This window comes from Palaemon carinicauda, chromosome 6 (assembly GCF_036898095.1).
Source record: "Palaemon carinicauda isolate YSFRI2023 chromosome 6, ASM3689809v2, whole genome shotgun sequence".
NCBI lineage: Eukaryota > Metazoa > Arthropoda > Malacostraca > Decapoda > Palaemonidae > Palaemon > Palaemon carinicauda.
The window spans coordinates 126454100-126479989 of NC_090730.1; the positions used below are offsets into that span (position 1 = coordinate 126454100).

General features: G+C 43.5%; 1 protein-coding gene across 12 annotated transcripts in view; it reads left to right on the forward strand.

Annotated features, from left to right (window-relative positions):
- The window catches only part of LOC137642644 (uncharacterized), a 121949-nt gene that overhangs the window by 56608 nt on the left and 39451 nt on the right, over positions 1-25890 (forward strand). For 9 of the 12 annotated variants that reach the window (XR_011044825.1, XM_068375404.1, XM_068375403.1 and 6 more), the window contains one exon: positions 9394-9552. The exons of 2 other annotated variants lie outside the window; for them this stretch is intronic. Coding sequence is in view for 1 of the 10 variants with exons in the window: in XM_068375407.1 (XP_068231508.1) it covers positions 9394-9552 (159 nt within the window). In the remaining 9 variants the exon portion in view is untranslated. Of the gene's footprint in view, positions 1-2266; positions 2497-9393; positions 9553-25890 lie in introns of all 12 variants that reach the window. One more of the 12 variants, XM_068375399.1, reaches the window with a different exon arrangement.

Genomic DNA, 25890 nt, shown 5'->3' on the forward strand with positions numbered 1-25890 from the left:
GAGAGGGCTACTATTTCACTAACTCTGGCCCCCAAAGCGAGTGCAAACAAATATAACTTTTTGGGTCAAATCCTTTAAAGCACACTACTCATTATTCACCATTGAAGCGAAATGAACTTAATCCAGAGACCATGAAATGGGTTTCAGAGGTGCTGATGGTCTGAGCCTAGCACAGGCCTTTGGAATTTTGTTAAAAATGTCATTAGAGAGGTCGACATGAAAGGCATATAGAATAGGCCTTGTCAAGGCAGACTTTCACGTTGATATTGTGTTGGCTGTTAAACCTTGTTCATGAAGGTGGATGAAGAATGATAAACAGAAGTCTGTCGAGATCTTTTGTGGTTTCTTCGCCTTGACAAAGGACACCCACTTCTTCCATGATGACTCATATTGTCTTCTGGTAGATTTGGACTTATATTCCTCTTAAAAGTCTATACTGTCTATTTATATCCCGAATCTTTTTCTCACCGTTAGGGAGAGAAAATCATGAGAGGTAGGTTCCGGGTTTTCTGTGATGAAGCGAAGACAGTCGACTTCTGTACTCGCTGAGTCAAAACTGGATCCGGTAGCGGCACAAACTTCAGTCGTAGTTCTAATGCCAGATGGAACCAAACTCTGTTCGGCCACTTGTGAGCCACTATTGCTGCTTTCCCCTTGAAAGATCTGTTTGTTGAGGACCTTCAATAGAAGGTTGGGTGGAGGGAATAGGTAAATCCTGGACCATCTGTTCCAGTCGAGGGACAGCGTCCACTACTGCTGTTAGAGGATCCTCGTAAAAGGACACATAACAATGTAACTTCTTGTTGTCATTCGTCGCAAAGAGGTCTATCTGCAGTTCCAGGACTTGACTCGAGATGAAAGAGAACGATCCTACATCTAGGGACCATTCTGACTCTATCGGTGTGAACCTGGATAGAGCGTCGGCCGTCACGTTGCGGAACCCTTGAATGTGAACTGCTGACAAGTGCCATCTCTTCTTTTCGGCTAGCCGGAAGATGGCAAACATCACTTGGTTGATTTGAAGTGACCTCAACCCTTGTCGATTCAGGCATCTCACTATCACCTCGCTATCTAGGACCAATCTTATGTGGCCAAGTGGCAGAATAGATACTTTCTTCAGTGTAAGAAGTACTGTCATGGCTTCCAGAAAGTTTATATGAAACTACTTGAACAGGTTGGACCAAGGTCCTCGGACTTTTTTCCGGTGAGAATGACCTCCCCATCCTTCCTTTGAAGCGTCTGTATGAATAGTAATTGAGGGGGGAGGTGGCTGAAGTATCGATTTCTTGAGTTGCTTGGCATTGGACCACAGCTTGAGAAGCGTTCGCAGACGAGTCGGTAGTGGTCTTATCAGATCTCTTCGCGTGTTTGATGCATATTTTCTCCAAACTCCAGTTGCATCCTTTAGCTGTGCTCTTAGCACAGGATCTGTTACTAAGGCAAACTGTCGAGAGCCCAGCACTCTCTTCTGTTTGCGTCTTGATATCCATTTGGATTCTAGTAGTCTCTTGACAGATCCTGCTATTTCTTTCCTCCTCTTCACAGGAATGGAAAACTGGTGTGACTGTGAGTTCCTGTGGATTCCCAACCACTGAAACCTTTGAGATGGAGAAAGACGAGACTGTATGTTGATCTTGAATCCTAGATGTTCCAGGAACTGGATCACCTTCTTGGAGGCTTGCATGCATTTTGTCCTGGATGCTGCCCGCACCAGCCAGTCGTCTAAGTAGGCCACTACTTGGATTCCCTTTAGGCGTAAGTGATGGACAGCTGCGTTTACAAGCTTGGTGAAAATCCTTGGGGCTATGTTTAGCCCGAATGGCATGGCTCTGAAGGCATAAAATCTTCGTTGTAGCTTGAACCCTAGGTAGGAGGAGAGGTGACCATTGATTGGAATGTGCCAATAAGCGTCTGATGAGGAGATGACCAGGAATTGATGCAAAATTCTACAAAAACCTGTAAAACTCATCAATAAACGTATGTAGTAAAAATACTTTGTCCATATTACAAGTTAACTGTAGGTGTTTATTATTAGAATATATCAAATAGCCATTTTCCTATTACTACCATTTGTTTTTTGTGCCATGTTTTTATTTCCCATGCTCTTTTTTCACAAGTGTAATTAGTGTTATCTTGCTATTCATAAAATAATTTTGAAATATTTCAAATTTGATTATCGTTTGTCTTAGGTAAGGAACAGGCACTTTATCAAAATTTGATTTGAGGTGAAATTTTGCTATGATTCTAATAAATCTGTGTTCTTCAGTATCAATAAAATAGCATCCAATGGAAAATTCTATAAAAATGTTAGGATTTGCATAAGCAATAATGGTTCTGAAGACCAAATACAGATGGAGCCACCTGTCTCCCAAGGACGACAGAACAAGGGTTTCTGCTTCCTTGATTTCTAAAGTTCTACATTTTGAACCTTCAGACTGTTTTGAGCTATTTATATCATGGGGCTGAGGATGTGAACGTTGAACATGGATATTACATGTAAGTATTCTTTTTAAATCTTCATTGTTATTAACTATACGTTCATGGTGTTTCGTTCCCATATGCTAAACATTTCATTCCGTGGAATTTAAGTGCTGGTGTTACAAATTTTATCTTTATGCTGATATTGCCGTGTCAAACTATCCAAATTCCTTGTTTTTCACACAGTTCCTCATACTTCCGATTGCGAGTCTCCCATTTTCATGTCCTTTAATATTGTACAAATAAATGATCTCGTATACATTGTTTAAGTATTCTTTTACTGCTTAACTGAGCTTTACTTAGATTTCTGGTCGAGAGTACATACTCGTGCAAGGCAATAAAACTTTAATATATCTATTATAAAATCGGTTTGAATATTTTGAAGCTTTAAGTATACCCCGTGAAACTGTATTCTGTACCAGTCGATTAGTGCGAAATTGGGCAAAACTTTTTTTCACGCAACTGCCCTATTAGTTCGTTGCCATAGAGAGGATTTTTGGAAGTGAAATCATGAATATCTTTTTAAAAATTTTTTTTTTCTTTTGTTGTAATCTAGTTTGATTTTTTCCGTAAATGTTTTCGATGTATCGGTGGGTATTTTGGGCTATTTTGAACTTTTAGCATATTTCGATTTCGATAAATATTAAGGTCATTTTTTTATGCAACTGTTTTTTTTTTCCAGTCATCTTCAAATCGTAATTTTGATTGATTTTCTTCCGCAGTTTTGTGTGGATTGAAGTCTTAATTTGGTTAAATGTGAATCTATAAACCTGTGCATACGATATTTGGCCGTTGGACCAGGTCTTTTTCAGAATACTTATTGGAGGGTTCCTCTTTCGATCAATTTCAGTTACAACTCTTAAAACAAGAACACCTGACAAGCTGGATTGAACAAGGGTTGGAGGTATTAGATTTATTTTCAAGACCTTTGGGGTCAAGGTTAAAGGTTGGGTTGTTATAAGTAGCCTACAACGGTTTACAAAATCTTATTCCATACTCTATTCTTTCCTATTTATGTATTTTCATATATTTTATATATATTAACGGATAAAGTAAATACTTCTGTAAAGATATTGGCATTATACGTAGCATCTTCAATACTTATCTTTTGAAGGAAAACAAAGTTGTTTATTGATTATATATCTTAACACTAGTTAAATAAATTTTTGGTAGAAGCAATGGCTTTATGGCGAATTGACGTCAGAGGGAAAGTTCAATGTCATAACTTATAGCAATACTCTGTATATTCATGTTGCAAATTCTGTTGGTCTTGCAGCTTTGTCCCAATCTTTTATTCTATCTAGTGATTCCTACAGTAGCACCTTAGTCTTAAATATTTTTTTCTAGCTATAGTTTTTTACTTTCCCCCATATATATTCAATGGCGTTTTATCCAGTGATATTGCGGTAGACGAATAGCTCTATGGCCGTACTTTGCTGCTATCTTCTCAATGACATACCGTATACACACTCGCTGTCAATACACACTTAGTCATTCAATCTTGCTGATAACCCTCGTGGAAAAAGTAAAGAAGTCATACGCACCAAAAGGATAATCGGACAAAAATATAAGTAATATAAGATTAACAAATAAAACTCCTATGGTAGTGCCTAATTCCAATTTATACTTCCATACCAAAATTAAATATTGGAATAGTATAAGGTTCACACTATTCTAACAAGATACAATTTTTCTATTATTAATATGAAATCGTTCATCATCTACTCTGCTGCTTGAGGTTATCGCCTCTTAAAAGGTACAATACAATGGTTAGCTTCTGGCATTTAAAAGCTTAATCCGCTTTTGGGGATAAACCGATTAGGTTCCTCCCTCAGAGGGTGAGATGTCCAAAGGCACTGGTCCGACGGCATGTTATTATGGTGATGATCAAACCGTTTGTCATTTTGCTCACGTTCCGGGGATTGGGGATATATAAGGACAAGATTCAAACTTTTACCAAATTTGTTTTATATATCTAACCATAACACTTGCATACTTTCACTTTTATGCACTTTTTGATAAAGGTAATTATTGACTAAAGTAGTAATTACGTATAACTGCTGCTGCTACAGTTTTCAGTGATGGTAACGAGAAAAAAAATTAAGCTTTTTAAATCGACTAAGTCAATTAGGTCCTTCTTCGACGAACTTGCTCTAAATTACTGATCCTCCAATTTCAGACTCGATTAAAGCATTGCACACATTCATAAACGTTACTCACTCACTCTCACTCAGCCTTCAAACTGGCTACTGCAAGGTACAATCTTGTTCTTGCGGAGGAAAATAACTTTATATGAATACATTAAATCACTATATATTAATGACAATAGGTTAATCGACTGAACTCAGTAGTGTAAGTTTTTTTTTTACTATGGTTACTCGTTAAGTTTCCGTGATTTTTTTTTTATACAAATGTGAAGGTCCCTGACTTTGGTTACACAAATGTGTAGGTTTAGTGACTTTGGTTACACAAAAGTGAAGGTTAGTGAATCTGGTTACACAAATGTGTAGGTTTAGTGACTTTGGTTACACAAAAGTGAAGGTTAGTGAATCTGGTTATACAAATGTGAAGGTTTAGTGATTTTGGTTACATACATAAGGAGGTTCAGTGAATTTGGTTACACAAATTGAAGGTTTAATTACTTTAGTTGCCCAAATGTGAAGGTTTAGTGATTTTGGTTACACTTGTGAAAGCATAGTGAATTTGGTTACACATTAGTGAGGAGTTAGTGAATTCGGTTACTCTTGTGAAGGTTTGGTGACTTTGGTTACACCAGTGTCAAGGTTTAGTGACTTTGGTTACACCAATGTCAAGGTTTGGTGACTTTGGTTACACCAATGTCAAGGTTTGGTGACTTTGGTTACACCAATGTCAAGGTTTGGTGACTTTGGTTACATCAATGTCAAGGTTTGGTGACTTTGGTTACACCAATGTCAAGGTTTGGTGACTTTGGTTACACCAATGTCAAGGTTTGGTGACTTCGATTACACCAATGTGAAGTTTTGGTGATTTGGATGTACCAATGTGAAGAGGTTTGGCGACTTGATTACACCAATGTGAAGAGGTTTGGCGACTTGATTACACCAATGTGAAGAGGTTTGGCGACTTGATTACACCAATGTGAAGAGGTTTGGCGACTTGGTTACACCAATGTGAAGAGGTTTGGCGACTTGGTTACACCAATGTGAAGAGGTTTGGCGACTTGGTTACACCAATGTGAAGGTTTGGCGACTTGGTTACACCAATGTGAAGAGGTTTGGCGACTTGGTTGCACCAATGTGAAGGTTTGGCGACTTGGTTACACCAATGTGAAGGTTTGGCGACTTGGTTGCACCAATGTGAAGGTTTGGCGACTTGGTTGCACCAATGTGAAGGTTTGGCGACTTGGTTGCACCAATGTGAAGGTTTGGCGACTTGGTTGCACCAATGTGAAGGTTTGGCGACTTGGTTGCACCAATGTGAAGGTTTGGCGACTTGGTTGCACCAATGTGAAGGTTTGGCGACTTGGTTGCACCAATGTGAAGGTTTGGCGACTTGGTTGCACCAATGTGAAGGTTTGGCGACTTGGTTGCACCAATGTGAAGGTTTAGTGACTTTGGTTACACATATGAGAAGGTTTAGTGACTTTGGTTACACATATGTGAAGGTTTAGTGACTTTGGTTACACATATGTGAAGGTTTAGTGACTTTCGTTACACAAATGTCAAAGTTGTTACTATGGTTATACAAATGTGAATGTTAAGTGAATTTGGTTACACTCTTGTGAAGGTTGAGTGACTGGTTGCACACTTGTCTAGGTTTAGTGAATTTGGTTACACAAATGTGAAGCTTTCATCACTTGGGGTTACACAACTGTGAGTACGTACTCACTTTGGTTAGAATAATGTGAAAGTTTATTGAATTTGATTACACAAACTATAGTTCAATGAAATTGGTTACACTTGTGAATGTTTGCTGAATTTGGTTACACACTTATGAAGGTTTGGAGAATTTGCTTACACACTTGTGAAGATTTGATGACTTTGGTTACACGCTTGTGAAAGTTTGGTGAATTTGGTTACACGCTTGTGAAAGTTTGGTGAATTTGGTTACACACTTATGAAAGTTTGAATTTGGTTACACTTGCGAAGGTTTGGTGAATTTGGTTACACTTGTGAAGGTTTGGTGAATTTGGTTACACTTGTGAAGGTTTGGTGAATTTGGTTGCACACGTAGAAGTTTGGTGAATTTGGTTACATACTTAAGAAGGTTTAGTGAATTAGGGTACTCAAATGTGAAGGTTTATTCAATTTTAAACAATTTTGAATGTTTAGTGACTTTGGTTAGAATGTTAATGTTTAGTGAATTTGGTTACACAATTTGGTGAATTTAGTTAAACAAAATTTGGTGAATTTGGTTACACACTTGTGAAGATTTGGTGAATTTGGTTACACGCTTGTGAAAATTTGGTGAAATTGGTTACCCACTTGTGAGAGTTTAGAGAATTTAGTTACACACTTGTGAAGGTTTGGAGACTCCGGTCAGACGCTCCAGTCACAATTGAAGGTTTAGAGACTCCGTTCACACACTTGAGTGCTTAGACTCCAGTCAGGCACTTAAGAGTGTGCTTAGACTCCAGTCAGGCACTTAAGAGTGTGCGAGAGACTCCAGTCAGGCACTTAAAAAAGGGCGAGAGACTCCAGTCAGGCACTTAAAAAAGTGCGAGAGACTCCAGTCAGGCACTTAAGTGTACGAGAGACTCCAGTCTACACTCCAGTCAGGCACTTAAGTGTACGAGAGACTCCAGTCAGGCACTTAAGTGTACGAGAGACTCCAGTCAGGCACTTAAGTGTACGAGAGACTCCAGTCAGGCACTTAAATGTACGAGAGACTCCACTCAGGCACTTAGGAGACTCCACTCAGGCACTTAGGAGACTCCACTCAGGCACTTAGGAGACTCCACTCAGGCACTTAGGAGACTCCACTCAGGCACTTAGGAGTGTGCGAGAGACTCCACTCAGGCACTTAGGAGTGTGCGAGAGACTCCACTCAGGCACTTAGGAGTGTGCGAGAGACTCCACTCAGGCACTTAGGAGTGTGCGAGAGACTCCACTCAGGCACTTAGGAGTGTGCGAGAGACTCCACTCAGGCACTTAGGAGTGTATGAGAGACTCTAGCCAGGCAATTAGGAGTGAGCGAGAGACTCCAGCCAGGCACTTAGGAGTGTGCGAGAAGACTCCAGCCAGGCACTTAGGAGTGTGCGAGAGACTCCAGCCAGTCACTTAAGAGAGTGCGAGAGACTCCAGCCAGGCACTTGAGTGTGCGAGAGACTCCAGCCAGGCACTTATTAAGAGTATGCGAGAGACTCCAGCCAGGCACTTATTAAGAGTATGCGAGAGACTCCAGCCAGGCACTTTGGAGTGTGAGAGACTCCAGCCAGGCACTTTGGAGTGTGCGAGAGAGACGTCAGGCACGGGAGGGTTCGAAAGACTCCTACAATAGCCATTTTTCCACTCTCCTCCACAGTACCAGCTTGACACTAATCACATGGAGACGTCTCTCAGAAGGAAGTACATTAATTTCGAAATTCAGTATAATTTAATCTATTTTGGGAATTGGTTATATTGAAAAAGAATTTTTAGTAAAACTATTTTTGCTAAAATGAAAGTAAAAATGTCCCTGAAATAATAACCCTAGGGCTTGCATGCGCAGCACATTATGTACCAATTGCCAGATCATAGTAGCAATGACGTAATGTTCATTTTGCGAACATAGCGAACCTCGGTGGAGCTAAAACCATAAGGAGTGAGGTGTATCGTGGATAATTAATACTTTAATTTCCAGCCACTTACAAGAACTGTGGGTTTTTTCCAGCTGGTTATCTTGTTTATTTCGCATTTCTGTATTCAAATAAATCACTTGTTTTGGGCATTTCTCGACCCAGAACTCCGGTGTCTCATTGGAGTCCAAAAACTTGTAAAATGACTGGTTAGCCCCAATAATCATGGTCAGAAATGCATAAATTATATGATGCGTAGCAAACATAGATGGTTCATGTATTTGGCTAGAAATTAGTGTCATATATTTCCCATTTTGAGCTGTGAATATTTTTTTCTACAAAGGGAAATTGACGTTTCTAGTTTCAATACTTCTTTACCAATTCCATATACAAGGTTATTGTATAGATAACCTAGAATTCTTAAAATGTGGAGTCGTTTTTAGCTAAAAATATTTCCTGTTTAAACTTGAGTAACACTGTGTTTTAAGTATGTTAAATCTATTTTTCAAGATGTTTTGCTTTTTTACAACACCATCTTTTTGCTTTAGAGGTTAAAATTTAGTTGAATTTCTTATGATTTATCTTTCCAAGGTATTTGCTTTCCTGTGAAATTCTGATTACATTTGACTTCTATTGTTTTACGTGATATCTTGCTAGACGCAGAGACTAGTTACTGAAATTAGTAAATTAAGGTTTTTTTTTCTATACTGACAAATCTATTGAAGTTTCCACAAAACTAGTGAGGATGAAGTCAAACTTTTTTTTTTATATATATAATTTCGTGCAAGAAGCGATTGACGAGGAATTTGAAATGCAGTGTCAATGTTTGTGTGTAGTTTATATATATAACCTTTGGGATTTAAATGCTTTAAATTTTGTGAAAATTATCTCGGCAGCTTAATACACAAGAAGTGTATTGCTTTTACCAGGTGTTTTAGCCATAGTGTAAGTGGGTAAGCAAATTAAGAGATGAGTAACTATGGGGATATATTCGGTACTAGTTATAAAAGAAATTTAGTATTTCAATAATGCTGTTATTACTTTAAAATCATTTCTTACTAGACATGAAAAGGATTAGCATATATCTCGCTGGTAATGTATGTCCTGTCTTATAATGGCCGATATATTTGCACATACTAATGAATTTTCTTTTTCAGATTTCAATGACCATACTGACTGATATACTGAGCTTGAACGATGAACTCGACGCATATGTCCCAGAAAATGTTTTAAAGGAAGATTTCATTTGGCTGAAGTTGGGTAAATTAAAGAATATTCTCGTGGAGATTACCCCAAATTCAAAATCCTCAATACTGGTAGGTAGATAAAACCTTACTTGACCTTTGTTTACCTTTATGGTTATTAAGCAAATAAAAATTTTGAGAAAAACTCAAATTGAACTTTTAAAAGCATGAAAATAGAAGTATCGTTAAAATTTTGAATTAAAATTTGGTTTGATTTTAAATTGGGGGAAGTCATTCCTGGTGATTTTTTTTTCACATTTATAATTTACATGGCTGCAACTTTAATATCAGATGGTACAGTAATAGGGAAATCTAATCCATTAGAAACAGGAACGTAATTAAACTTATTCTAAGCAAAGCGAAAAATCAATTTTTTTGGGTGATATAGCGATGTCGTCCTGATGGAAGTTCCTTTAGGGTAGCTTCCTAGGGTATATTTGACTACGGTGATATTCCCAGAGAATTTTACCTTCAGTTATCCAGAATTCTAACTCCTGGAGCGAATATCCCTAAATAAATCTAAATGGGATATCGCGTAATATCAGAGGACGTATTCTTGACACGCCACATAGCTATCTTCACCCCGAACCGAGTTAACACTTCGAGGAGTCAAAGTGGCAAGAAAACGAAAAACGAGAATGAAAGGAGAGCCGTTAATAAGGTACCTCTCCTATCCCGCTTCGAGTGCGTACACAATGCCGCCGACGGCGCCATCTCTATTCCTTGTAGCGATACACGAGGTGCTACAGATACCGTATTATGGGGGGGGGGGGTCTTATAGCCATTTTTTATTAAAAGGAAGGGCGGGTCCATAAGGACGACATGACTATATCTCCCAAAAATAGATTTTTCGTTTCGCTCAAAATCCGCTTTTTAGGCTCAGGCCATGACGTCCTGATGGAAGTTTACCAGAGCATTACTGCATCTGTGGGTTTTCAAATCGTGCCATACCTTCAAGAAAGTATTTCCTAGTCAGCATAGACCTAGAGACCTCTGATGTTTCCGTCATACATCATTCAATCTAATCATAACCCATGTTAGAGCTTCCTGCTCCCTACAGGGAAGAGTCATACTAGACTGTGGAAAAAGTCTCGGAGTACATATTACCTATGGATGACTTAACAGACAAGCCTGTATAGTGGTCTCAACCTATACCTTACAAAGCAAAGTTTGTATTAGAACCACCAATGTCAGTATGAAATACCAACAAGTCCCCGGTATGCCTATTCTTATGAATGGATTGGACAAAGGTTTGTATACGTTTAAGAACAATTTTGTATATCCACCACCATCCCTTTAGGGTAATAGTCTTTCCTTCCTGAGGAAGGAATAAGCCAATGAATGTTTGCTTGTAGCAAGGAACAATCTTTAAGACCATTCATGTTACAATTATCCATAGTTTTAAGTGTAATGCTAAATACATTTCTAGTAAAATGACGTGGGCGAATAAGACGCAAGGTTCACTAAGAACTAGTTTATTGATGATCAAATATATAGGTCAATCGACATTTATAAGAATTATAAAATGTGGATGAACAAACAATTAAGCATAAAGATAACAGTAAAAAGAGAAAATATTGTTTCATCTGAAAAGGAAACATATATGCACCACTTTTGAAATCAAAATATTAATAGTTACATTCTGTATTACTGTTCAATCACACTAACGTAACAAATGCTTGGCACGTGTCCTCATTATGTTTGGTTCACCTTTACCTATGGAACAGTTCATAAGGACACCTTAGTGGCCTATCACTTAGTCTGTAGAAACAGTCCGTGACTACACACCCACCCCTGAATTAATCATCCCAATTAATTTCACTGTTCCTCTCAGATTTAGACAGCAGGTCTAAGGAGACTACCTGCTGCTACCAAAGGCCTCTTAAGTTCCTCCACTTGCTTCGCATAGTGTCTAAAGAATACTCTGGATGACTTCCAGCCAGTGTATGAGCGAAGATGTTCAAAATCCATATTATTAAAGAAATTTATGGAAGAGGCAACTTTTCTCGGATCATGACCTGCGGGTGTACTGTCAGGATTTTCTCTGCGAATAAAATAGGGGATTTTCACCCTTAGTTGCTTCAGAGATAAATTTGAGCCTGAGGTTTCTCCCCTAAACAGCTGTCCTCCCCTAAAGTCTTTAGTTTTACGAAGATAGACCTTTAGGCACTCCACTGGACATAGAGATTCATCTTCCTTCAGAGGGCAGATTCTCAAGGGACCCCACCTATTGGTGGGTAGCTCGTTCTTGGCGAGAAACGTTGGATACGGAAAAAGGTTCAGTTCTCCCCCATCTAAGAACTGAACATGACCTTCCTCTCTCGAGAGGGCTACTATTTCACTAACTCTGGCCCCCAAAGCGAGTGCAAACAAATATAACTTTTTGGGTCAAATCCTTTAAAGCACACTCCTCATTATTCATCATTGAAGGGAAATGAAGAACTTTATCCAGAGACCATGAAATGGGTTTCGGAGGTGCTGATGGTCTGAGCCTAGCACAGGCCTTTGGAATTTTGTTAAAAATGTCATTAGAGAGGTCGACATGGAAGGCATATAGAATAGGCCTTGTCAAGGCAGACTTTCACGTTGATATTGTGTTGGCTGCTAAACCTTGTTCATGAAGGTGGAGGAAGAATGATAAACAGATGTCTGTCAATCTTTTGTGGTTTCTTCGCCTTGACAAAGGACACCCACTTCTTCCATTATGACTCATATTGTCTTCTGGTAGATTTGGACTTATATTCCTCTAAAAAGTCTATACTGTCTCTTTATATCCCGAATCTTTTTGTCACAGCCAGGGAGAGAAAATCATGAGAGGTAGGTTCCGGGTTTTCTGTGATGAAGCGAAGACAGTCGACTTCTGTATTCGCTGAGTCAAAACTGGATCCGGTAGCGGCATAAACTTCAGTCGTAGTTCTAATGCCAGAGGGAACCAAACTCTGTTCGGCCACTTGTGAGCCACTATTGCTGCTTTCCCCTTGAAAGATCTGTTTGTTGATGACCTTCAATAGAAGGTTGGGTGGAGGGAATAGGTAAATCCTGGACCATCTGTTCCAGTTGAGGGACATAGTGTCCACTGCTTCTACTAGAGGATCCTCGTACGGGGGGACATAACGATTTAACTTCTTGTTGTCGTTCGTCGCAAAGAGGTCTATCTGTAGTTCCAGGACTTGACTCGAGATGAAAGAGAACGATCCTACATCTAGGGACCATTCTGACACTATCGGTGTGAACCTGGATAGAGCGTCCGCCGTCACGTTGCGGAACCCTAGAAGGTGAACTGCTGACAAGTGCCATCTCTTCTTTTCCGCTAGCCGGAAGATGGCCAACATCACTTGGTTGATTTGAAATGACCTCAACCCTTGTCGATTCAGGCATCTCACTATCACCTCGCTGTTTAGGACCAATCTTATGTGGGCCAAGTGGCAGAGGAGATACTTTCTTCAGTGTAAGAAGTACTGCCATGGCTTCCAGAAAGTTTATATGAAACTACTTGAACAGGTTGGACCAAGGTCCTCGGACTTTCTTCCGGTGAGAATGACCTCCCCATCCTTCCTTTGAAGCGTCTGTATGAATAGTAATTGAGGGGGGAGGTGGCTGAAGTATTGATTTCTTCAGTTGCTTGGCATTGGACCACAGCTTGAGAAGCGTTCGCAGACGAGTCAGTAGTGGTCTTATCAGATCTCTTCGCGCGTTTGATGCATATTTTCTCCAAACTCCAGTTGCATCCGTTAACTGTGCTCTTAGCACAGGATCTGTTACTGAGGCAAACTGTCGAGAGCCCAGCACTCTCTCCTGTTCGTATCTTGATATCCGTTAGGATTCTAGTAGTCTCTTGACAGATCCTGCTATTTCTTTCCTCATCTTCACAGGAATGGAAAACTGGTGTGACTGTAAGTTCCTGTGGATTCCCAACCACTGAAACCTTTGAGATGGAGAAAGTCAATATGTTGATCTTGAATCCTAGAAGTTCCAGGAACTGGATCACCTTCTTGGAGGCTTGCATGCATTTTGTCCTGGATGCTGCCCACACCAGCCAGTCTTCCAAATAGGCCACTACTTGGATTCCCTTTAGGCGTAAGTGATGGACAGCTGTGTTTACAAGCTTGGTGAAAATTTTTGGGACTATGTTTTGCCCGAATGGCATGGCTCTGAAGGCATAAAATCTTCGTTGTAGCTTGAACCCTAGGTAGGAGGAGATGTGACGATTGATTGGAACGTGCCAATAAGCGTCTGACAAGAATGAGATGACCAGGAATTGATGCAAAATACTACAACAACCTGTAAAACTCATCAATAAACGTATGTAGTAAAAATACTTTGTCCATATTACAAGTTAACTGTAGGTGTTTATTATAGAATATATCAAATATCCATTTTCCTATTACTGCCATTTGTTTTTTTGTGCCATGATTTTTATTTCCCATGGTCTTTTTTTTTTTCACCAGTGTAATTAGTGTTATCTTGCTACTCTCAAAATAAATTTGAAAATATTTCAAATTTGATTATAGTTAGTCCTAGGTAAGGAAGAGAAACTTTATCAAAGTTTGATTTGAGGTGAAATTTTGCTATGATTCTAATCTGTGTTCTTCAGTATCAATAAAATAGCATCCAATGGAAAATTCTATGAAAATGTTAGGAATTGCATAAGCAATAATGGTTCTGAAGACGAAATACAGATGGAGCCACCTGTTTCCCAAGGACGACAGAACAAGGATTTCTGCTTCCTTGATTTCTAAAGTTCTACATTTTGAACCTTCAGACTGTTTTGAGCCATTTATATCATGGGGCTGAGGATGTGAACGTTAAATATAGTTATTATATGTAAGTATTCTTTTTTATGAAATGTACTTACCTGGCAGTTATATATATATATAGCTGATATCTCTAAATCGGCAGAATTTTTCAAAACGAGGCAACCACCTTGTGGTGGTTGGGAGGTAGGTGGTAACACCCGTCACAGGGTGGTCCAAGGAATCATTCCCATGTCTAAGACTTCAGTTCATCTCTGCCGGCTGGATCGAAAACATCGTCGGTCCACCATTGAGAGTTTTTCGAATCATTTTCCCTTCGCTTTTTTGGACTTCGTTTGGTGAAGTACACTGATTTAGGGTTTTGGCAATCTTGTTTTATTATTATTAACTTTGTTTATCATGAGTGATAACTTAATTTTCGTGTTTGTGCGAGTGATGTATGCAACATGAGGTTACCGAAAGTGTCGGTTGATCCTCACAGTTTGTATGCAGAGGTTTTGTTTGTGCACTATATTTTAGTTGCGAAGTTTTTAATCCTGATGACGGAAATACGTTCAGGCAACTCTATGACGTCACAGTCGTGTGATGTAATCTTCATGTATGTCTTGCAATTCTCTTTATTTGTTTTATGCAAAGAATGGGAGGAATTCCACTTATATAAGTTTTTTTTTTTAACTTTTAATGTATAATTTTAAAGAAATGTTTGTCCATTTGGTGTTCGTTCTTTAAAACATCGATCTAATTTTCATAAATTAAATAGAACTAGCGTATGGTTAATTTGCGCTGTTACTCGTTACTATCGGTGCAGTCCCCACATGCCTTGGTAGCGTTCTTTTCGATATGGGAATTAAAGTGTTGGCTATTATTCTCCAACAACAACTAATTTATATGGAAATTCTAGTTTTAGTAGCTTTTTCATTTATATGTAGACCTCTTCCAAGCTCCCCAGCCCATGGGAGAAGGAACGTCGATCGGCGAAAGGAAACGAGAGGCGTTAGCTCACGAGCAAACGCCCTCGCGAGCGTTCCTGTTAACGTTCCCAGAATGCTCGCCCTTGCCATGGTAAAGCAAAGAGCGTTGAACGTCAAGATTCTTGAACTGCTTTTAGAATTTTGCATTGCATCACTTTTGATTTTAATGGCAATTTTTAAGTCTTGGATATTCTCTGCTAATATCAATGCTTACAAACCATCATTGACTCGGTTTTTGTCCCAGAGCGCCAGTCGGCCTTATGAACCCTCTGGTCGGAACCGAACGCGCCGAGCGGCATAGTGAATATCATTTTGCCTTAACGCTCGGCGCTAGGTCTTTCAAGACAGGACGAATGCAGCCTCGTCTTTCAGGGCGAATGCTGCCTCGTCTTTCAGGGCGAATGCTGCCTCGTCTTTCAGGACGAATGCTGCCTCGTCTTTCAGGACGAATGCTGCCTCGTCTTTCAGGACGAATGCTGCCTCGTCTTTCAGGACTAATGCAGCCTCGTCTTTCAGGACGAATGCAGCCTCGTCTTTCAGGACGAATGCTGCCTCGTCTTTCAGGACGAATGCTGCCTCGTCTTTCAGGACGAATGCAGCCTCGTCTTTCAGGACGAATGCAGCCTCGTCTTTCAGGACGAATGCAGCCTCGTCTTTCAGGACGAATGCTGCCTCGTCTTGCAGAGCGAATGCTGCCTCATCTGTCAGGACGAATGCTGCCTCGTTTTTCAGGGCGAATGCTGCCTCGTCTTTCAGGACGAATGCAGCCTCGTCTTTCAGGGCGAATGCTGCCTCGTCTTTCAGGGCGAATGCTACCTCGTCTTTCAGGGCGAATGCTGCCTCGTCTTTCAGGACGAATGCTGCCTCGTCCTTCAGGGCGAATGTTGCCTCGTCCTTCAGGACGAATGCTGCCTCGTCTTTCAGGACTAATGCAGCCTCGTCTTTCAGGACTAATGCAGCCTCGTCTTTCAGGGCGAATGCTGCCTCGTCTTTTAGGACGAATGCAGCCTCGTCTTTCAGGACGAATGCAGCCTAGTCTTTCAGGACGAATGCAGCCTCGTCTTTCAGGACGAATGCAGCCTCGTCTTTCAGGACGAATGCAGCCTCGTCTTTCAGGACGAATGCAGCCTCGTCTTTCAGGACGAATGCAGCCTCGTCTTTCAGGGCGAATGCTGCCTCGTCTTTCAGGACTAATGCAGCCTCGTCTTTCAGGGCGAATGCTGCCTCGTCTTTCAGGACTAATGCAGCCTCGTCTTTCAGGGCGAATGCTGCCTCGTCTTTCAGGACGAATGCAGCCTCGTCTTTCAGGGCTAATGCAGCCTCGTCTTTCAGGACTTATGCAGCCTCGTCTTTCAGGACGAATGCAGCCTCGTCTTTCGGGGCGAATGCAGCCTCGTCTTTCAGGACGAATGCAGCCTCGTCTTTCGGGGCGAGTGCAGCCTCGTCTTTCAGGGCAGCCTCGTCTTTCGGGGCGAGTGCAGCCTCGTCTTTCGGGGCGAGTGCAGCCTCGTCTTTCGGGGCGAGGGCAGCCTCGTCTTTCGGGGCGAGGGCAGCCTCGTCTTTCGGGGCGAGGGCAGCCTCGTCTTTCGGGGCGAGGGCAGCCTCGTCTTTCGGGGCGAGGGCAGCCTCGTCTTTCGGGGCGAGGGCAGCCTCGTCTTTCGGGGCGAGGGCAGCCTCGTCTTTCGGGGCGAGGGCAGCCTCGTCTTTCGGGGCGAGGGCAGCCTCGTCTTTCGGGGCGAGGGCAGCCTCGTCTTTCGGGGCGAGGGCAGCCTCGTCTTTCGGGGCGAGGGCAGCCTCGTCTTTCGGGGCGTGGGCAGCCTCGTCTTTCGGGATGATAGGACGATCGCCGCCTTGTCCTTTCAGGGTGACGCCACGTCTTATAAGCCCACCCTCTGAGTTTTCACGTGGTCATTAATGGAGCTTTAAGAATATATTAATTTTTGTTTCTTAAAACAGAAACCTTTGATGACTAACAACAGTAGGATCCAGACTTTGCTACTTCTGGCGAGCCTGGGAGAGAGGAGCAGACCTTTGGTCCGTGTTTTTTCTGGGATGGATGCAAAATCTTTTTCCTAGTGAATCCTCCTTTGTTAGTTACTCCGATAAGACTTTTCTGCCCAACCGACTTTGCAACTTCAATGTCTCTTTTGGGAGAGGGAGTCTTTTGTCCGGTCCTGGACGTAAATGCTCTTTACGCCTTCGTTCAGAAGTCAAAGTCCTCCACGGAGACATCAAAATCTTTGGAGAAGAGGGGAGCAGACCTTCGGTCAGTACTTCTTCTGAAGGAGGATTACTTTTTCCTTTTATAGGGAAACCTCCTTTAGTTTTTAGCTACAACGATTCTCTCTCCCAGTTCTAGAGAGGAGTCTAAGTGGCAGGCTATGCAATCAAACTTTATCTGGGGTTTGTTTACAAGGAAGAATGGGTGAGTTTCGGGCGTGTGTTTTGATCTCAGCTCCGCCCCTCTCATGTTCACGCAACTTTTGCTTTATGTAGCGGAATGCTGCTCTCTGGAGAAATTAGAGCGTCCCTGTATCTTGATTTTTAGATAATGTTGAGCCTATCGAATAATTAGGTCTTCCTGTCAGCAAGAAGAGTCTCTTCTGACACCAGGACGCTCAGCACCTTGTCTTTTAGAACGTTCAGCGTCTCGCTCTGTTAACCTCTCGGCTCCACGTCTTACAGGACTTTTGGCACCACGTCTTACAGGACTATCGGCGCCACGTCTTACGGGACGATCGGCGCCTCGTCTTTCAGGACGCTCGATGTCAAAGTTCTAGCATGGGGCATGACTTTGAACATGAGAATCTAGGACTTCGTGATGACACTAGTCGAATCGTGTGTCGAGATCAAGGACGCCTTCGTTCTGATTTCTTGGATCTAGAAAGGAGGTTTGTTCTAGGGCAAGAATCATCGGGATAAACATGCTCAGCAGGAAGAGACTTGTTTTTCCCTCAGAATGGTCTCTCAACCCGCAAGTCTGTCAGTCTCTGGATGTTGTGGGGCAGACCTGTATCAGACCTTTTTGCCTCCAACTGGAAGAAGAGGATCCCCTACTGCTGCTCCCTAGTCCCGGATGAGGAAGTTCTGGCAGTGGACTCCTTCCTGATGGATTGGACAGGGGTGGACATGTTTGGGTTGCCCCCGTTCGAGATCATCAATCTGGCCTTCAGGAAATTCGCTCTCCTCGATTCGGGGCGAATGATCATAGCGGCTCCATTCTGGCCTGCTAGGGATGGTTTTCGGAAGTGATGGGCATGTTGATGGACTTCCCAAGAAGACTTCGGCAAGTCCAGATCTTCTCAAACAGCCCCACTTCGAGAAGTATCATCTTACCCCCCTTGCTCTCAACTGACTTCCTTCAGACTGACTAGAAGCTTGTCAGATCTCGAGGCTTTTCGGCACAAGCGACGAAATCTATCGCCAGAGCAAGGAGGATCTCTTCACAAAGAGTCTACCAATCTAGGTGGGAGACCTTTAGAGCTTGGTGCAGGCGGCACAGGTTTCCTCATCCACTACCTTTCTGAGCCAGATTGCAGACTACTACTTGTACCTCAGACAGGATGCTAAGCTGGCTGTATCTACCATCAATGGATACAGCAGTATGCTCTCCGCCATCTTTAGGCATAGAGGCCTAGAGTTGTCCCAAAATCAAGGTTTGCAGGACCTCTGGGTCTTATCAGACGACGTAATAGGTACTCTTAAACCTGGATGTGGTGTTTAAGTTTCTGTGCTCCAACAAATTTGAACCTATCTCGCTAGCCTCTCTTCGGGTTGTAGCAAAGAAAACCCTCTCCCTTATGACTCTAGCGAATGCCAAGAGGTCAGCGAAGTCCAGGCGATTGGGAAGAGGGTGAACTTCAATTAGGATAGGGCAGTTTGTGGCTTAAGGTTCATCTTTCTCGTAAAGAGCGAGAACCCTTCGTAACCCTGTCCTACGACGTTTGATGTCATTAACCTCACGAACCTAGTGGGTCGAGAAAAGGAAAGACTCCTCTGCCCAGTTAGGTCTCTTAAGTTTTTTTTTTTTTGGCTCACACTATGAACGTGAGCTGTGCATCCAACTTGTTTTGGTGTTCAGTGAAAGGTCCGCCAAAACCCGTCTAAGTATGCTTTGTCCTTTTTCCTGAGGGAGAAAATTAGGGAAGCCCACCTCTTATGTGAGGAGGAACACTTCGCCCTGTTGAAATTACGGGCTCACGAAGTGAGAGCCATTGCTACCTCTCTGGCATATCAGGAATATATGTTAGTTAGGCTGTTCATGGATGCTATTTTCTGGAGGAGCAACTGTCTTCGCTTCTCATTAACTTAGAGAGGTGAGAGTAGACTTTGGCAAGTGCTATACCTTGGGCCCATACATAGCTGCGGTTTCTGTATTAGGCAAAGGAGTTAATAACCCCACTCAACCTTGGTTTATATGCATGTATGAGGGTTTGTGTTTTTATGATGGTCTGTGGACTTCGTCTTGTGGTGCGGTTCCCTCAGTCTAGATAGATAGTTTATGTCTATGTTGCAGGGTTAGGTGGTTAGTTTGAGTAAGGTTGCAGTTTTTATTATATGGGGCGAAGGTAGTTTCTGAAGTCTAGTCAAGTTGTTGGTCTTATCCCTTTGACAGACTCGATTGAGTTTTTTGCAGCTTTGCAGGCTTACTCCTGGATAACTCCTAAGGGAAAGCCACTCTAAAGGCTGTACCTTTGAATCAGCTACCTTAGCAGGCAAGGAATCAAGGTGTTTTTATCTCCTACAACTCTTTTGTTGTTTCCCCAACGATGTTTACTGTCTGTTTCCCTCCTCCAAATGTGTGAATCAGCTATATATATATAACTGCCAGGTAAGTACTATTCATAAAAATGGAGTTTTTATGATAAAACAAAGTTTTATGAATACTTACCTGGCAGTTATATATATATTCTTAGGCCCACCCACCTCCCCTCAGGAGACAGGTCGGGCATAGATGAACTGAAGTCTTAGACATGGGAATGATTCCTTGGACCACCCTGTGACGGGTGTTACCACCTACCTCCCAACCACCACAAGGCGGTTGCCTCGTTTTGAAAAATTCTGCCGATTTAGAGATATCAGCTATATATATATAACTGCCAGGTAAGTATTCATAAAACTTTGTTTTATCATAAAAACTTTTAAATCTTCATTGTTATTGACTATACGTTCATGGTGTTTTGTTCCCATGTACTAAACATCACATTCCGTGGAATTTAAGTTCTGGTGTTACAAATTTTATCTTCATGCCGTGTCAAACTATCCAAATTCCTTGTTTTTAAATATTAAACTTAGCCGGTGAATATATAATAGCTGACGTCTCCGACGGCTCGACAGATTCCAAAAACTCGCGAGCGATCGCCATGAAGGTTGCGGGTGTGCCCACCAGCGCCGACTATCGGCCAGATACCGCATATACTTGTCAATCTCTCCAGTTCTTCTGTGTCGGTCTTGTCGACAAGTTGGTTCCGCTCGCTTTAGACCTAGAGTTTTCGACCGAATTGGTGAAGTACTCTATTTTGGTTGTTTATTGGCTTTCGCTGTGTTGGTGTGTTTCTTCAATTAAACTCTTGAAACCCTTTTTTTGGCTGGTGTTTATTGTTGATGACTTTGGTTTTGACTTGGATTTTCTCTGATTGTTCAAAATGGCTGACCCTTCTCCTGTATATCGCAAGTGTGCGAGGGATTGTAACAAATGTCTTCCCAAGGCCTCTATCGACCCTCATACTGTTTGTTCTAATTGCCGGGGTAAATCCTGCCAATTAGGAGATCAGTGTGAGGAGTGCGTGGTCTTGTCGGAATTCGAATGGCTTGAGTATGAAAAATATACTCGTAAGCTTGAGAGAGATAGGGTGAGGAGAAGCTCCTCTAGATCTTTGGAATTTTCCTCCTCCCATGCCCCTGAACCTAATCCTTCCCCTGTAGTAGTTGTTCCTGAACCCCCTACTAGCACTCATGAACCGTCCATGAGGGATATGTTTTTAGCAATTCAAGCTTTAGGCGAAAAAGTTGAGTCCTTAGCATCGGACAGAAACCAACTTATGTCAGATGTTAAGTTGAAGTGTCAGAGTGGTAAAACAGAAAATCTAAGTGATAAAGTGATAAGTGCGCAAAATGTGTTTAGTGTTGTGACCGAGGGTTCGTCTGTTCGTGCTTGTCGCTCCCCTAGTCCGAGACCTCTTTCAGGCTCCCCTGCACCAGGGAGAAGTAATGTCGTAGGACTTAAGGGGGCGTGAGGTGTAAACCTACGTACAGACGTTCCCTCTTTGGTATCAGACGTTTCTCGTCAAGATCGTCCTTACCATAAGACGGGTGAGACTAAGATCTCCTCGTCCTCCGAAGACTTATCGCATAAGAAACCTTGGCGCAAGGTTTCTAGACCCTTAAAGCGAAAGTCAGTCCCTTCAGGACAGGTCCAGCGTCCTGGCTGTTGCCATTGGGGCAGCTCTGACCATTTGCAGTCATCGGATGACTGTTCGCCTGTTAAGCGAAAGCGTAACACGGGGTCCGAGGGTCACGGTAGAGGTAATGTTTTGCCAACGCAGACGTTACCGACGTCACGGCCCGTTCCGACTCCCGTTGATCCGAAGTGGGTTGTCCTGCGGGACATGCAGTCTAAGCTTGCCTCCCTTATGGAAGAGTATGACTTTGATCAGGTTCACGATGATCCTTTGCTTGCCGGTCGCCAGTGCGCTGAACGTGACTCGGGCCTTCAGCCGCCTAAACGAGTGTTTTCTCGTCCGTTTGACGTTAGTGCTAACGTTTCTAGTGCTCTGAAACGCGATGCTAGTCGTGTACCTAGTCATTCACGTCAGTCACGTGACATGGATCCCCCTTTGCTACAGTCTCAGACTGACGTTCAGCTGCTGCCGCCGCAGCCCCGCACTGACGTTCGCCGACCGGCTCCGTTGCCTCGACGTGACGTTGAGCGTCTGTCACCGCAGTCGGAAGTTGTTTTGCCTGCTCAGACTCTGCAGTCAATGCAGGTCGGACGTGATGTCGAGCGACAATCTACTTCAGCTGTTGTTGTTGGTCAGTCACAAGACTTTCATTCCTTTCAGCAGCGACGTGACGTCGTTTCCTCTTCTGCTGCTGCTGCTCCGTTGCTTGTTGACATTGCCTGTCAAGCGTTGCCTCCTCGGCATGTCTCTCCGTATCATGAGACTCGGCAGTTGTCGGACGAAGTTCCGTCGGATGAGGAAGTCGCTGATCCCCTTCCAACTGATATGCCTTTGGGGACTTTGTTAGATGGAGAGGAGCCTAGAGTTTCTCAGCCCTCTCTTGATTTTAAAAAGATCATGCTGATTTTTAAGGAACTGTTTCCTGACCATTTTGTGACTGCTGCTCCTCGTTCGCCTCCATCAGAGTTTACGCTAGGCCTAGCTGCTTCGACGCCGTCGTTTATGAAGCTAGTGCTCTCTCGCTCTTCTAAGATAGCTTTGCGTTTACTAGGCGACTGGTTGATAACCAGGAGGAGTTTGGGGAAGACGGCCTTTGCTTTCCCCCCTTTTAAACTGGCTTCTAGAGCGAGCGTCTGGTATGACACGGGAGAAGTTCTCGGCTTGGGAGTTCCTGCCTCTGCCCAGGGAGACTTCTCAAGCCTCGTAGACTCTCCCCGTCGCCTGGCCATGAGACGCTCAAAAGTTTACTGGTCCTCTTCGGACCTTGATCATCTCCTCAAAGGGGTTTATAGGGCCTTCGAAGTTTTTAACTTCTTGGATTGGTCGCTGGGAGCCTTGAGCAGGAAGATCTCTTCGGCCGACCGTGATGTATCCGTGCTAATTATGTCCTGCATGGACAAAGCTATCCGTGATGGCTCTAATGAGCTCGCTGCTACCTTTACGGCAGGAGTCCTTAAGAAGAGGGAGACTCTTGGTTCGTTCCTTTCTGCAGGAGTAACTCCCTGTCAAAGGTCAGAGCTTCTCTTTGCTCCGTTGTCATCTGCCTTGTTCCCTCGGCAGTTGATTAAGGATATCGCAGCTTCTTTGGTGCAGAAGGATACCCACGACTTGATGGCTACGTCAGCGCGTAAGGCTGCTCCTTCATCATCTTATGTCGTTAGACCTAAGCTCGATACTCCAGCAACGAGGTTTATCCCGCCCTTTCGTGGCAAAGCTCCCAGTAAGGGAGGCGCTCGTGCCGACAGTAAGAGAGGCAAGAGGAGAGGATCTAAGTCCTCCCGTGACAGAGTCTGACTGCCCACGTCCTCAGACAGCGGTAGGGGCCAGACTGAACAACTTCTGGCAGGCCTGGGAGAAGAGGGGTGCAGACCGGGAGTCTGTTTTGTTGCTAAAGGAGGGGTACAAAATACCTTTTGTACGGAGACCTCCTCTAGTAAAAGTCCCTTTAGACCTCTCTCCCAGGTATCGAGAGGAGTCAAAGAGGCAGGCATTACATCTGCAGGTGTCTCAGTTGCTAGAGAAGGGTGCGGTGGTGAAAGTCTCGGACCTTCAATCACCGGGGTTTTACAACCGTCTCTTCCTAGTACCAAAGCATACAAGAGGTTGGAGGCCGGTGCTGGATGTCAGTGCGCTCAACGTTTTTGTTGTCAAAACAAAATTTACGATGGAGACCACCAAATCCGTTCTAGCAGCGATCAGAGAGGGAGACTGGATGGTCTCTCTCGACCTGCAGGATGCGTACTTCCACATTCCTATACACCCAGATTCTCAACCGTATCTGAGGTTTGTATACAGGAATGTGGTGTACCAATTCCGAGCACTGTGCTTCGGCCTCAGCCCTGCTCCTCTTGTTTTTACGAGGCTCATGAGAAATGTAGCAAAATTCCTACATTTATCGGGGATTCGAGCCTCCCTGTACCTGGACGACTGGCTGCTCAGAGCGTCGTCCCGTCATCGCTGTCTGCAGGACCTTCAATGGACGTTGGATCTTGCAAAGGAGTTGGGACTGTTGGTGAACATAGAGAAGTCTCAGCTGACTCCCTCCCAAACGATTCTCTATTTGGGGATGGAGATTCCGAGTCTAGCTTTTCGGGCTTTTCCGTCTGCCACCAGGATAGAGCAAGCCTTGCTCAAAGTCCGCCTCATGCTGAGGAAAGACCATTGCTCTGTGAGAAGTTGGATGAGCCTCCTAGGGACGCTGTCATCCCTGGAACAATTTATCTCTAGGGAGACTTCACCTTCGCCCTCTCCAGTTCCATCTAGACTCCCATTGGAACAAGAACAAGACTTTAGAGGCGGTCTCGATCCCGATCTCCGAACCAGTAAAGACGTGCCTGAGCTGGTGGGACAGCAATATGGGTCTTCGAGAGGGTCTGTCCCTGGCAGTCAAGAACCCAAACCACGTGTTATTTTCAGACGCGTCGGATTTGGGTTGGGGAGCGACTCTGGACGGTCTGGAATGTTCGGGTCTTTGGACGACAGATCAGAGGAGCCTTCACATCAACTGCAAGGAGCTGTTGGCTGTTCACTTGGCCTTGACGAGTTTCGAGAGTCTTCTTCGAAACAAGGTGGTAGAAGTGAATGCGGACAACACCACAGCCTTGGCGTACATCTCCAAGCAAGGAGGCACTCACTCCCACACTCTGTTCGTCATCGCAAGGGACCTCCTCATCTGGTCAAAACATCGAGGCATCTCACTGTTGACGAGGTTCGTCCAGGGGAAATTGAACGTCTTGCCGGACTGTCTCAGTCGGAGAGGTCAGGTGATCCCTACAGAATGGACCCTCCACAAGGACGTGTGCAAGAGTCTTTGGATGACTTGGGGTCAGCCCACCATAGACCTCTTTGCGACCTCACTGACCAAAAGGCTCCCGACCTATTGCTCTCCAGTCCCAGATCCAGAGGCGGCCCACATAGATGCCTTTCTGTTGGACTGGTCTCACATGGACGCTTACGCATTTCCGCCGTTCAAGATCATCAACAAGGTTTTGCAGAAGTTCGCCTCTCACGAAGGGACAAGGTTGACGTTGGTTTGTCCCCTCTGGCCCGCGAGAGAGTGGTTCACAGAGGTACTTCAATGGCTGGTAGACGTCCCAAGGAGTCTGCCCTTACGGATAGATCTCTTACGGCAGCCCCACGTAAGGAGTCTTCATCAAAGCCTCCCCGCGCTTCGTCTGACTGCCTTCAGACTATCAAAAGACACTCAAGAGCTCGAGGATTTTCGAAGGAGGCAGCTAGAGCGATCGTGAGGGCTAGGAGATCATCTACTATTAAGGTCTACCAGTCGAAGTGGGAGGTCTTTAGAGAGTGGTGCAAGTCCTCCTCTATTTCCTCTTCCAGTACCTCTGTAGCCCAAATTGCGGACTTTCTCCTGCATCTGAGAAATGTTCGCTCCCTCTCTGCTCCCACTATTAAAGGCTACAGGAGCATGTTGGCGTCTGTTTTCAGACATAGAGGCTTGGATCTGTCAAATAACAAAGATCTCCAAGATCTCCTTAAGTCCTTCGAGACCTCTAAGGAGCGTCGTATGTCAAATCCCGCTTGGAACTTAGACGTGGTCCTAAGGTTCCTAATGTCAGACAGGTTTGAACCATTGCATTCAGCCTCCCTGAAGGATCTCACCCTCAAGACGCTTTTTTTGGTGTGCTTGGCTTCGGCTAAAAGGGTCAGTGAGATCCATGCTTTTAGTAAGAACATCGGCTTCTCTACGAATAAGGCTACATGTTTGCTTCAACTTGGTTTTTTGGCTAAGAACGAACTGCCGTCTCGTCCTTGGCTTAAATC